Source organism: Acipenser ruthenus, chromosome 3, assembly GCF_902713425.1.
Source record: "Acipenser ruthenus chromosome 3, fAciRut3.2 maternal haplotype, whole genome shotgun sequence".
Taxonomy (NCBI): Eukaryota; Metazoa; Chordata; class Actinopteri; order Acipenseriformes; family Acipenseridae; genus Acipenser; species Acipenser ruthenus.
In genome coordinates this window covers 102,159,315-102,172,257 of record NC_081191.1, presented here as the reverse complement: position 1 = coordinate 102,172,257, position 12,943 = coordinate 102,159,315, and the positions used below count along the sequence as shown (strand labels likewise).

The 12,943-nt window shown below is 40.5% G+C and overlaps 1 protein-coding gene across 1 annotated transcript in view; it reads right to left on the bottom strand.

Annotated features, from left to right (window-relative positions):
• LOC117394588 (cubilin-like) overlaps positions 1-12,943 on the bottom strand; it is a 108,396-nt gene that overhangs the window by 73,403 nt on the left and 22,050 nt on the right. The window contains 10 exon segments of the mRNA XM_059020105.1: positions 887-1,068; positions 2,121-2,277; positions 3,058-3,239; positions 3,650-3,810; positions 4,689-4,878; positions 7,083-7,213; positions 7,484-7,709; positions 8,059-8,224; positions 8,314-8,492; positions 9,046-9,202. Coding sequence (XP_058876088.1) covers positions 887-1,068; positions 2,121-2,277; positions 3,058-3,239; positions 3,650-3,810; positions 4,689-4,878; positions 7,083-7,213; positions 7,484-7,709; positions 8,059-8,224; positions 8,314-8,492; positions 9,046-9,202 — 1,731 coding nt within the window.

The following is a 12,943-nucleotide window of genomic DNA, read 5'->3' as shown; positions in this document are numbered from 1 at the left end:
CCACCCACAAATACAATGTTGCCATGACACACATCAACTGGGAGAAACAACAGCAGTTCACTGTTAGCCTTTACTGAAAGCAGGTTAATATATTATCAGAAAGCAGGACGTTATTCAAAAGAGAGCTCCACACCTCTCTCACCCCCTTAGTACACTGAAGGAGCCCTGGGGTGAGGTTTACTGCTGCAAGTGTGGTTTCTACTTTCTGAATAAACAGAGGACTTCTTTCTCCAGTGTTGTCAACATGGCACCTTTCACTAAATATATTCAGAATTTTTATATACTATTTGCAAGTAACAGCGATCTTTGTAGACACGGATGTGTGGTAACTAATATTTAGTTAGCCTGCGACTGCGTCAAGCCATGGGCGTAGAAGTATTTTTGTAGCATACTTATGACCTCATTCTCCAGATTCTGATACTTGCATGATAATCCCATAAGCAGTTCTAAAGATGTACAGTGTGTTCAAATGTAACGATAAGCATCTCCCATGGGCGATAATCAAGCTTTTCCATTTTGCATACCTAGGAAGTCAATTTCCTAAATTCTCCCTACTCTATAGTGGAAATAGTGTTTCTTTAAATAGAACGAGACAACAATGTGATGTTACCCTGCAGATCTGAGCCATAATACCTGCCCTGGTATAGAAATCATACAGCGTGCATCCTGTTATTACATGCAGTGTTTTCATTGGCTACTTTAAACAGAAGCTTACACACTTTATATCCTGGACTGCACATGTGATCATTTTGAAAAGACACCTGGCATTAAATGGTTTTATAACCAGTCTCCAATAATAACAAAGTCAATAATAAATGCATTATAGATACAAATCCAGCTTTTGTCTCAGTTTAGGGATTGGCTTGAGAACAGGAAACATGTTTACCTTAATATAGTCATAAGTACAGTAAACCTCCAGGTCAAATGCAGTGAATGTGTAATTGATAGTGTTGCCAGCTGTAGCCTGAATGGTCCAGCTGCAGCGTTTGCCGTAGGGATAAGCATTGGGATAGTTGGGGCTCTCCAAGACACCCTTGCTGCGATTGGCAATGACCACACCCTGGCAGACTGAAAAATGTAATGAAAAATGTACATATGATAGCATTCTAATAGCCAAAACACTACAGTTTACAATGCTGTACTAGTGTTCTTAAATATACAATGGGTACTTTCTGTGACAAAAACTGAGCAAGTTCTAAAATACACAAAATTTATTTGAATTATTTTAACAGGATATCTGGGTGGGTTACCTGCATATAATGGGTTACATTATTTTTCAGAATAAATATTACCTTAATTAAACTTTTAAGCCAGTAAATAGTAAACACAGAACAATCTAATTAAGTGCCCTTAGGTAACTGAGAATCCAACACACTTGCCGAAATAAATGTTGAGCTTTCAATTTGCACGTGATACATGATGTCCTGATACACTGATGCCCACCTGTGTCACTATACAGAACAACATGCCAATCAAAACCAATGCGGATCAGGGCAAGCTTCAAAACCTCAGAATTAAAGAATAAAGTATTGAGCAATGCTTGATTTTAACAGGAAACGTGAGAGAGCAATACTAAATACAACACAACCCTTCCCCCAGACGGTAGCTAGAAACCATAGGCAAAGCCCAGAAAGGGTTAAAACCACCTCAGAAACTCTGTTATATTTGGACTGCTCTGCTACACTTGTCTAAATTATATACATTTAACTCAAGCGCAAGGTCCAGTTGCTTCAACAACAAAAAATAAAAAGCAACCCTTGCTCTATACAGTTTTTTCATGCCAAAGTTTAGTGAATATTTGACAAAATCTCAAATTGTAATTGTGCCGAGGTCGTCTCTCTTGCAGTGCAATAGATGCTGACGATGCTTTTAAAGGAATCGCTGGTCTGTGTTAAATAAGAACTGAGCCTTGACTTGAGCAGAAAATCTAACTGGAAGTGGCAGCTCAAGAACCTGTAGCACACAGGGTAATGTTTAATAGTCTCAAAAGAGGAGTCAATGCTTGTGCAGTGCCGGTTCCTGAACAAACTGCCTTGGGAACAATGCTGAACGGTCCATGTGAGACCAGGCATTGGGATCCAAGCTTAGAAAGCTCTGTCTGAACCTGCTGGAATGCCTACCTTGATTATATGTTGCAACAAAACCTCCTGCCCCAATAGACTGGTCAGTTCGCAGTTTGACAAAGAGGCTTTCCCAGGTGGACTGAATTGGTGCAGGAATCAGATTGCCACAAAGTTTAGCCAACGGCATGGCATTGGTACTGTTGCCATTATACACCTGAGGGTGGAGAAAACAAAGGGTTTAATTGACCACAATGTACAATGTCCTCTGTTTGCATGTTAAATGTAGGTATTGTTTTATACAAGAGAAGTGGTTGGGAACTGTGTGTGTGACAGCTAGGTCTCGTTTGCTAAAAAAAGGAGGTATTTGAGATTACTACTGGCTGCATCAGTACTTGCCTATTACAAAAGAGCTAGCAAACTTCATTGTGCTATTATTATTATTATTATTGTGCTGTATTCTGTAAACTAAAAACAGGATGCAACTAGTGAACTTGGAGATAAGTCTTCTGAGTGGATACAAACTGAGACGGGGGCAGAAGATTTTAAACTAGCAAGGGAGACTGTTGTCTCTAATGCAGCCAGGAGTTATGTTAAATATAGACCTCTGTAACTCAGTGTAGCTGCTGAGCCTAGCTCTGACATCAGCAGAGCAAACAGGTATTTTGCTTACATGTATTGTTGCATAATTAAAATAAGAAATAACAACTCATGCATATAATATTCAAACCTGTAGTTTGAATATTACCATCCAGAAATGTTAAACTAAATAAAGTGCTACATTATGATGGATGGGTTTCCAATTTATTCTCCCCATATACTTAAGTTCAGCAAATGCATGAGAGGTCCAAGAAGCAGCTAGTGTCCACAGCAGTATTACATGAGGGACACTACATGCTACAATACTACTGAGGCTCAAGTATAAATCCTTAAATGTCAAGTGAGAAAATTACCCTCCCTACTTTTCTTTGGTTACTTGTAAAACAGTTCAACGTACCGCAAGGTAGTCATACATGCAGTTTGTGCTGGACTCCAGGTGGAAGTCACTGAACTGAAGCTGTATCTGACTGCCAGGGTTGGTCTTCAGGAGCCAGTAGCATTCAGCATTGGGGTGGTAGGGCAAGGGGTAGTTAGGGGAGGTAAAACTGCCAGTGGATGTAGTCAGGGTTCCACCACAACCTGTGACCAACAACACAAGACTTCATACTTCCAAAAAACACCATGAATTGATATAATATTACGGTATCAATTGAGCAACCATTATTAAAAAGCACCTTAAAAGTTGTCAAAAAAGGTTTTAAAACCTATATCCCTGCCTAGTCAATCACATATTTTGCTGGACCCCTTTTGTTCAAGTTCAATGCATTCTCTTAACTTCTCTGAGAGTACGGGTGCAACACGTTGGGCAGCCATCCTCTCCATGCTGGTGAGGTTTTAGAAGGCATGGGGAGTGGTAAAGGGTTTAGGCCAATATGGTTGAGTTTCTGCCTACAAAAGCGAAGGCCTTCATAACAGATTTACCATCTTCGCTACTGATTTCTGTAAAGGCACAACATAATACCATTCTGTGCTTTCACAAAGTTTCCTACCTGACAATGTCCCATCCCAATGTGCCATAAAGCCTTTGTATGTCGCGGTGACATCTGAAGAGAATTTTATCCACAGTCTGTTGCTATGGGAGATGACAAGGGGTGGGGTATACCTTCCACAATATTTGCCGATCAATGGGGATGTTTCATACCCTCCATCTCTGTTACAGACATTTTGAAAAGCAAAATATAAGATTATGAATCGTATAGGAAATAACTTCTTATTGACATAAGTATGTAGTAAAATGTTAAAAGATATGCTTCATCATTAAAGTTTTCATATAAATGTGTACCGATTTTTTTCATAATTGAATTGCTATCTGCATCATTCTAATACACAGTCTTGCACAGTTTGAAAATGTGTTGTAAAATATAATAGTAATGGAAAACCGGCTAAAAGACTCACATTTTCCACTAGAATTATACACAGGTTTCCTTCCTTTTTGATACAATTATTGCCAGATTTTCAAATGAGATTAAAGACACTGTAACGAAGCTGATGCAATAATTGCCATTTATGCCATATGCTTTTGAGTGACTAATACATAACCTATTTACTGTTTAATATTTCTCAAGGATAACATGAAGTTCAAAACAAAAAGTATAATTAGCAGTAGTTTGGTTGTCTTGAGAGGTGGGGGGGGGGGGTTGTAAATTGAGTACATTTTGTTTTGTACACTGTAATACTGTAAACGTCAGTGCTCAACTGTTTAATAGTTAAGGCTCAATTATTGCCCCATTGGTCAGTGTCTCTTTTTCAACCCGCACGCAAAATAGTTTAATACTATGAGCCTCAAATCCAGCTAATATTTGTATAATACGTCATTCACTGGTGTGTTTGATAGTGTTATACCAGAGATGCAACCCAAGGCAACTCAATAATGCACTTCATATTCCAGAAATTACAGCAAACAACATATAATGCAATAAACAAACAGCTACCAGTTACAGGGCACATACTATACAGAACCGGTAAAGGGATGTACTATATCCAGTACTGTACAACATAACCCATCGACGACTCAGAAAACCCACTTACCTAATTTCAATATGATCGAAACTACAAGAGGGGTAGGTGTGTTCCAGTATAAAGTCAGTGAAGTTCAGCATGATCTGACGGTTTGTCTCGACGACGATTTTATAAATGCACTGTCGGCTGTTGGGGTAGTTGTTGGGGTAGTTGGGTGATGTTAGTGTCCCTGTGGGTGCAGTGTACACTTCTCCGCAGTCTGTGAAGGGAAGCAAAACTTTAGAGTTAGAAAAGAAAAATGCTGTATTGGCTTGTTAGCCATGTCCAAAATTATTGACTTGGGGAGGAAAATCAGAATTTATCCTGTGGCTTGTCTTGTGGATGAAACATGGAAATATTAGTTAGTCAGCATTATTCTGTAGGGCTTTGTAACAGATTATAAATTGCTGGTGTCCAAATAGTTCCACTGAGCTCATCAATGCCTCGTCCCATACTCAGATTCTGTAAGAAGAAGATGCTTTGCTCTCTAAATGGCGAACATCTGAATCAGTAATTTCAACAGATACACACACGCACGCATGCATGCAGAGTACACACATGCATATAACCTTCTTCTTGTTATGGCTCAACACATCCAGTATCTCAAGTACTAGACACAACAGCCCTCCAACACATTTAACCAACAGATGTACTTTGACTGGAAATGTATCATTGTTATTATTATTAATTTCTTAGCAGACGCCCTTATCCAATTGTTACAAGATATCACATTATTTTTACATACAGTTACCCATTTATACAGTTGGGTTTTTACTGGAGCAATCTAGGTAAAGTACTTTGCTCAAGGGTACAGCAGCAGTGTCCCCCACCTGGGATTGAACCCACAACCCTCCGGTCAAGAGTCCAGAGCCCTAACCACTACTCCACACTGCTGCCCGTATCATGGTGTCTATACAGTGTCCCTTGCACAGCGAGAACAGACTCTTTGTGTATTGATACTGGGGTGAAAGTAGGTTTTAAAACCAGCTTAATTAGCCACAGTGTATAGGTAACAAGCTCAGGTGTGTCTCGTTAAACTCAGAGTAATACCAGGGCTGGATCAAACTGCTATGCAATGGGAGTCTTTCCATCTCTGTGATACAACACTCAATATAATGCTATGGAACTTTAAAGCAACTGTGGGAATGAACATGCATGCAAAATAAATGTAGCACAGACATTCATGTATGCATGTATCTGGTATTATAATGTACCGGCTTTTTGCTGTTGTTCAGCAACGTAGTACCAAATGAAGGGATACATGAGCATTGGTTATGTAAATACTACTGGCAGCAGTATGGTTCCATTATGCGGGCACTAAAGAATTTACCGTTACCAGCATTTGGGTTGTTTTTAGAGGTTCAGGCACTCAGAGAAGCAATGCTCTAATAAAGTAATCTCTACAGGCAATGGAAAATCAAATTACTGTGATCCTGAACTCACTGCTGGCATTTAATCAAGTGGCGCATTTCTACCAACCAAAAGAAGCAGAAAGACCCTTTGTGGAGTTTGGCAAATAACAAACTGGAAAGGCTTTTTGGCATAGCATTTGGGGGGAAAACATCTTTAATTACATTATTCAATCAATCTTTTTTTTTCTTTATTCCATAAACATTTAGTTTGCCATGCATTCACATGCAATCACTAGTTTAATGATAAACTAAAATCACAAAGCCAATTTCTATCACTAGCAGCACTCAAGAGTTTAAAAGCAAGGGCACAAATTGCATTGCATAGCACTTTGAGCAATTTCAGGATTTACATTAGTGCGAGCTTATTTAGGCCATCCCAAATGTGTATGATTTGCCTGACTAATTAAGGCTTAGTTATATCCCTGAATTAGGCAGGGAACTCCTGTCATTACAAACACGGTGCCATAGAGTGTAATAGTATTCAGAATGTTCAGAAAAGTGCTATCACGCATGTCAGTAAAAAGAGACAAATAGTAGACAATATTGTATATTTGTTTTACACCAAATCAGGACAAGGGAATGTGTGTGTTGTTTTAATATTATGCCTTTAAGGCCATGAGATGCTGGTTCTCCTTGTTTTATAAAACATGAAAGCGGACAGTTTTCAAAGATTTAAAAATAAGAGAGATGAAGTGGGACACTGGCAGCCTGGTCAAGATTCTACTTCTGTGTTGGATGTTGATATTCACAGTAGATGTTATCTAAGGCATTAGGTCATTAGGTAGAACTAACAACGAGAGATTCTTCACATAAGCACACTGGGTACTCATTTGAAACGCAAACATCACCGTTACACGGTTTGTACAGCTGTTGAGTCAAAGTTGGCAAGCCCAGTCTTATTATCTTACAGCTGTTACTCTTCTGTCGTTTTTACAGATTTAAAATGTTTCCCACTCATGATAAAGCCTGTTCTAAACTCTTTGGACATGATGTTTTTCTGCTTTGTGCTTACCTGTGGTGGCATTGATGGACACATAGCTGGCAGAGAAGCCCTCTGTGGATATGCTTGAATCTGACACAAACAGGAGGGTCATCATGTTGTCAGTGCTGGTAAGTGATGGGGGAGCTGATCTTCCACAATATCTAGCAAGAACAGCAGAAATTAATATACTGCTACTGCAGCATGCAATATACAGGAAAACCTGTCTAATCCAGCACTGCTTGTGAACAGGAAATTGTGCTGTGTGCTAGTTTACAGGTGTACTGTGGTTATGTAGAGTACATAATACAAATTGCAGACGACTGAAGTGACTTCTAATTACATTTAACATTAAATGGGCTTATGCATGTGTTTATTCACAGGCTGTCCTGTTAATGTAATATTTTTCAGTCATTAAGTAAAGAAAGTCTTACCTTCCAAGTTTCGTTCCTGTAGCGACAGTGCCATTATCATACACTTCAACATAATCGTAGTCGCAGTTATGGTGGAATTCCATATTAAACGAAGTGAACGTTAGGCGAACGATGTGCCCGGGCACAACAGAGATGTACCATGTGCAGTTGGCTCCATGTGGGTAGTTTGTTGGGTGGCCTGGGCTAGTAATTGTTCCAGTAGGTCCAGTAAGAGTCTCTCCACAACCTAGAGAGGTTAAAATGACAAATTGGAAACTCTCAAAGATTGTAGTATATAAAAATTGGGATTCGATTTCTGATTCTGCTGCTGGATATGAAATTAATATGAAGCTAAAATATGCTACTTAAAATAGCTCTGATATATTTCAAAACCTGCCTATTTTATTTATTTATTTATTTATTTGTTCTACCAAAAAAAGGAAATCCAAGAAATGCCATTGACATGTAGTGTCGACATTAAAACTGTAGATCACACACTAATATAAAATATGTATTTGCTGTGTGTATTAATGTTTTATTTAAATGTGCATTTCTGCAGTATAAAATAACTCTTTAAAGTGCGTCACAATGATTACCTGCTTCTGCTGACCCGTACTCGGCTGTGAACCCAAAGTTGGTGACAGAGGAGTCCGTCACAAAGCGGATGTACATGGACCTCTGTGTGGACTGGGCCGGGGCTGGGATTTGTGTGCCGCAGTATTTACCAATCAGGGGGGAGCTGGCGGTGGCGCCATCCCTGAGCTTTAACCAACAATAGTTACAATGATATCAGTAAAGACTTTGAATACCTCAGCTACCAACACAAATCATTATGATCTGGTACTCCTTACCTCCACATAGTCAAAAGCACAGGAGCCGTGGCTCTCAATATCAAATGAGAGGAAGTTCAGGGTGACCACCTGTCCGGCGGGCTGCGTGATGACCCACGCGCATGTCTTGTCATGGGGGTAGGCATTGGGATGGTATGGAGTGCGAATAGTACCTGCACCGGACAGGACTCCTCCACAAGCTGAAAGGTGACAGAACTGAATGAGAAGCATTTTAAATGCACTGGAACGTCAGCAATTGCATTTATGTGGGATGTAACAGAGTCTATCCGATAGAATTGTACGATTAGACAGTTAGCAATGAAGGACAAACAGCAAACCTGTTAATTTACATAATATATTTGACTTCTATAAATATAAAACAGAATTATATGCACTTAATATGTAAATACATAATCCTATGCAACAATTTACTGTCCTTAACAAATCATCTAGGACCTGTGCTGCTAGCTCTGGTTGCATTAACTGTAAAGAACAGTATTGCAAGCCCTGTTAAAGGTTACACATCTAAAGGAGGGCAGGGGCACGTATTTTTTAGCTCACACACTCATTTGCAAAACATTGTGAACAGTAATATTATGGGACCCAACCACTTGAGGGATGACGATTTTAAAGAGTCAAATCATCCAAGGACAGCTAACATTTGACTTAATTCACCATCATTTCACAGCAGGTGTAGACATGTACATGCATATGATTCTCTGTATTAAGGCAGTAAGTCTTTGTATTTCTTACCGACTTGGTATATAGCTCGGAATCCTCCTTTTGTTATGGATGCATCAGACTTGAATTTGATCCACAGCCTGTTTGAAGTGGATGTCATCGGAGCAGGAAGTTCAGAGCCACAGTACTTGCCGATCAACGCATCAGTTTCTGAGGATCCATCCCGCACCTGTAAAACATCCGAAAGATTCACATACTTCATAACAGCCAGTAAGTTCAAACACGTTTCCTTTCCCTGGTGTTGGTATTTGGTCACAATTCTCTTGAGTGTGTATGAGTGACCCGTTTACTGACCTATAAACTCGACTCAAATCAGTCAAAAAAAAAAAAAGAATAAGATTATATACTGTATAGATAGATAGATAGATAGATAGATAGATAGATAGATAGATAGATAGATTTTTTTTCTAGTTATGAAAAACATGATTTACATTCTGCATCAGTGGTACTGGGATTATTATTATTATTATTATTAGTAGTAGTAGTAGTAGTAGTAGTAGTAGTAGTAGTAGTAGTAGTAGTAGTAGTAGTAGTAGTAGTAGTAGTAGTAGTAGTATATCTTAATTAAGCATAGAGTTTTAAGAATGCGTCATAGTCATCGTGAGAAATGAACAGAGAGCTTTCACATTCATGAGCCCTACTGTACATCTGAATGAAGAAAGGGAAGATAATAACAGCCTATCAAATTATAATACATATCAGCCTCTCTGGCCAGATCTGGACCTGTTATGTCCCCTGAGAAATTCCTGTTTTATACAGATCTGATTTGAACAAACCTGATTATGTTCATATGCCGGCAAGCCGTCAAAGGGCACAGATGGTATCAAATCTACTGGGTATAATGTGCTTTCACTAGCAGCAATGGGATTCAGTTGGAGACCGCACAACAGGTACCACTTACTTCATATCAGAATCATAAGGAACAAGCTGACAGGTTTACATAAACAAGTACTTTTCAGCTAAAGCAGCAAAGAAGAGTTCTGAAAGAAAGCATGCACACATACTTAGGCTTTCAGAAGTGTTGTACCATGAATCTGCATTGTTCATTGCATATAACAATATACCTGTGCACTGAATCTGTTATTTTCAACACACCTACTCAGAGACATGCACACTGTAGTATTCAAAATAAAACACACAAAGAAAAGTATTGAAAAATTGCATTTACGCCTGTGTTTAACAAACTAATTATAGGTCTTGAATGTCACAAACATTGATTCCAATTATCAGCCTACTCAGTGAATACTCCACTAGGAATTGCCCTTTCAGACTGAGACAGATTGACAATTAAACAAATGAAACTGCCCTTTCCATCAGTCCAGCTTATCAAACAGTTTTATTTTTGCAAGCATATATTGCCGTTTAGGGCATAAGAAAACAAGTCATTTTATTTATTGAATCACCAGCTATTTATATAAAATAGATTTTCAATTTAGAAAAAAAAAACACTATATTCTGGGACCTGTGACAGAAATACAATGATTCTTGGTTGTAAATCTCCCTCCCGACCTGTGAGGGCACTAAGCAGCAAGAACAGAGTTCCCTGGACGGGCTGGCCTGGCAGTTCTTTCCCAGGGTTCAAGGGAAGTCAGCCAGCTAGGAAGGGGGCGAGACTCCGTTGCAATAACGCATTGACCCAGAAGGGAAATGACGTGGCAGCTGCAGATTGGAGAGGCGGTTGCACTCGTTTTCCAAGGGGTCATGTGTGACAGCATAAAAGGGGACGGAGAATCGTAATCTGTTCCTTCGCATTGTTTTTGTGCATTTGAAACTCAGAATGACTGTGAGAGACCCCGTAAACCGTGAAACAGTATTGTGAGTGTTTTAAGTTTGTTTGTCTGTGTGTAATTGTCTTGTTTGTAACACTACACTAGATGGCTAACACGATTCTGGAGCTGTCGCCAATGGCCAGCACTGAGCCGGAACAGCACTGCACTACTGTCACAAAAATAAACTGCATCACCCACCATGAGCACTACTGCAAACCTGTTATTGTTTACTCCGTGCAGTACACATTGCCACAGACCCTTAATCCAAACAATTAACCTCCCCATTAAGATCACAAAGTTATATAAACATTTCCTGTTTATAATGTCAAATAGAATCAAGTTTTGACTTGCGTTTAGATGTTAAATTGAAAAACAGAAATGAAATGGAAAAACAGCAGCTCAGCCAGTCTGGGATAGTATCCCAAGACAATATGTTAAAGGATAAATGAAATAAGGATGAGAGAATGTGTCCCACTCAGGGGTAGATACTAAAGTGTTGTGGCTATCGCAATAGTCACAAACTAGTTGCAAATGAGTCGTTAGTCTAGGGTGAAATGTACTAAACACACGCAATGTTGTTAGCGACTTTTTAGGCAATGCTTTGCAGCAGCATTTTTCTTTGCGGTTCAGTTGAATATGTACTGTAATTATGGGCATTCCTGCATTAATTCGCAAAAAAGGGGGTGGAGATAGTGCAAATGAGGGTTCTCAAATATTATAATGAGATGTACTAGCTGCCGACAATAGCGACACTTACAATTGCATCAATTTGTTAAGAACTTTTGAAAGCAGTGGCAATTGTTGCTGGCATTTCTCAGTCTGCTTTTTCTCGTGTGTTGCAGTTGTGCTCAATGCATTTTTTAGGCGAACATCCAAATACCTGTTTTTCCCTAAAAGCAGGGTGTACTTAAAAGCCTCGAAAACACATTTCGATGACATTTCTGGTTTCCAAAATGTGTTGGGAGCAATAGACTGCACACATATACCGCTAACATATACCCCTCCAGCTCATTCTGAACATCTGTATAGAAATAGGAAACACACCTATTCCGTTAATGTGCAGGTGGTTTGCAATTGTGCACAATTTAGCACTGCACCCCTGTGACAGAGCGGTTGCAGTACTGACGTCCCGGACCAGGAAGAAGCAATACAAAAACAAAGGCAAAGGTAGGTAGGGGAAACGAGACGCGTTTGCGCTCGGGTTTTAATAATAAATCAAACAATAAACAAAACACTCTATAACAAACAAAAGGGCTCGATGGCCAAAAATACATAAAGAAACAAATACCGAGTGGTACAGCGGTAGCAGTTGCTTCGGATGTATGATCTCGTTACAAACCGTCCTCCCGTCTCTAACTCAAAGGAAAATCTCCCCCCATTACCCTGGAGCTCGTTCTTTTAAGCTGTGGCTGGAGCCTTAATTAATTATCAATAAAACAATTACCTTATTGAGGCTCCAGCCACCTTCACACAGGTTTTTTAAATTAATAAACAAAACGAACAATAAAAAAAACACGGCTTTCCCACCGTCAAATACAAATATAATAATAATAATACGAAATATACAAATAATAATACAGGGACGAGGTGTACCCTATCACACACGCCCCCCCTTGTGCGTAGCACACATGGCCTCAATGGCCACCTCCCCCCTCAGTCTCAACGTCCCGGAAGAGGGGGAAGCACAGTGTCCATGGGGGTGGCCATGGTGGGAGGTCCGGCACCCCCCAACTCTTCGTGGCCGGCAGCTCCCTCTTCCAGGGCTCCCGCCACACACTATCCTGCCGCAAACGTGCGGCTGGGGAAGCTGGTCTCCTGACCTCCCCCCCCTTCTTCATGGCCGGCATTTCCCCTCCGTGGGGCTCCGACCACACGATCTCCGGCAGCGAAACTGCTGCGAGGGGAACTGGTCTCCTGACCTCCCCCCCCTTCTTCATGGCCGGCAGCTCCCCTCCGTGGGGCTCCGGCCACAGTATAGCAACCCCAGGCGAAGCAGGACCCTCAACGACCCCAGGCGAAGCAGGATCCCTGGCGACCCCAGGCGAAGCAGGATCCCTGGCGACCCCAGGCGACGGCAGCAGCAGCGGACCCTCGGGAGGCGACGGCAGCAGCAGCGGACCCTCGGGAGGCAGAGGCAGCTC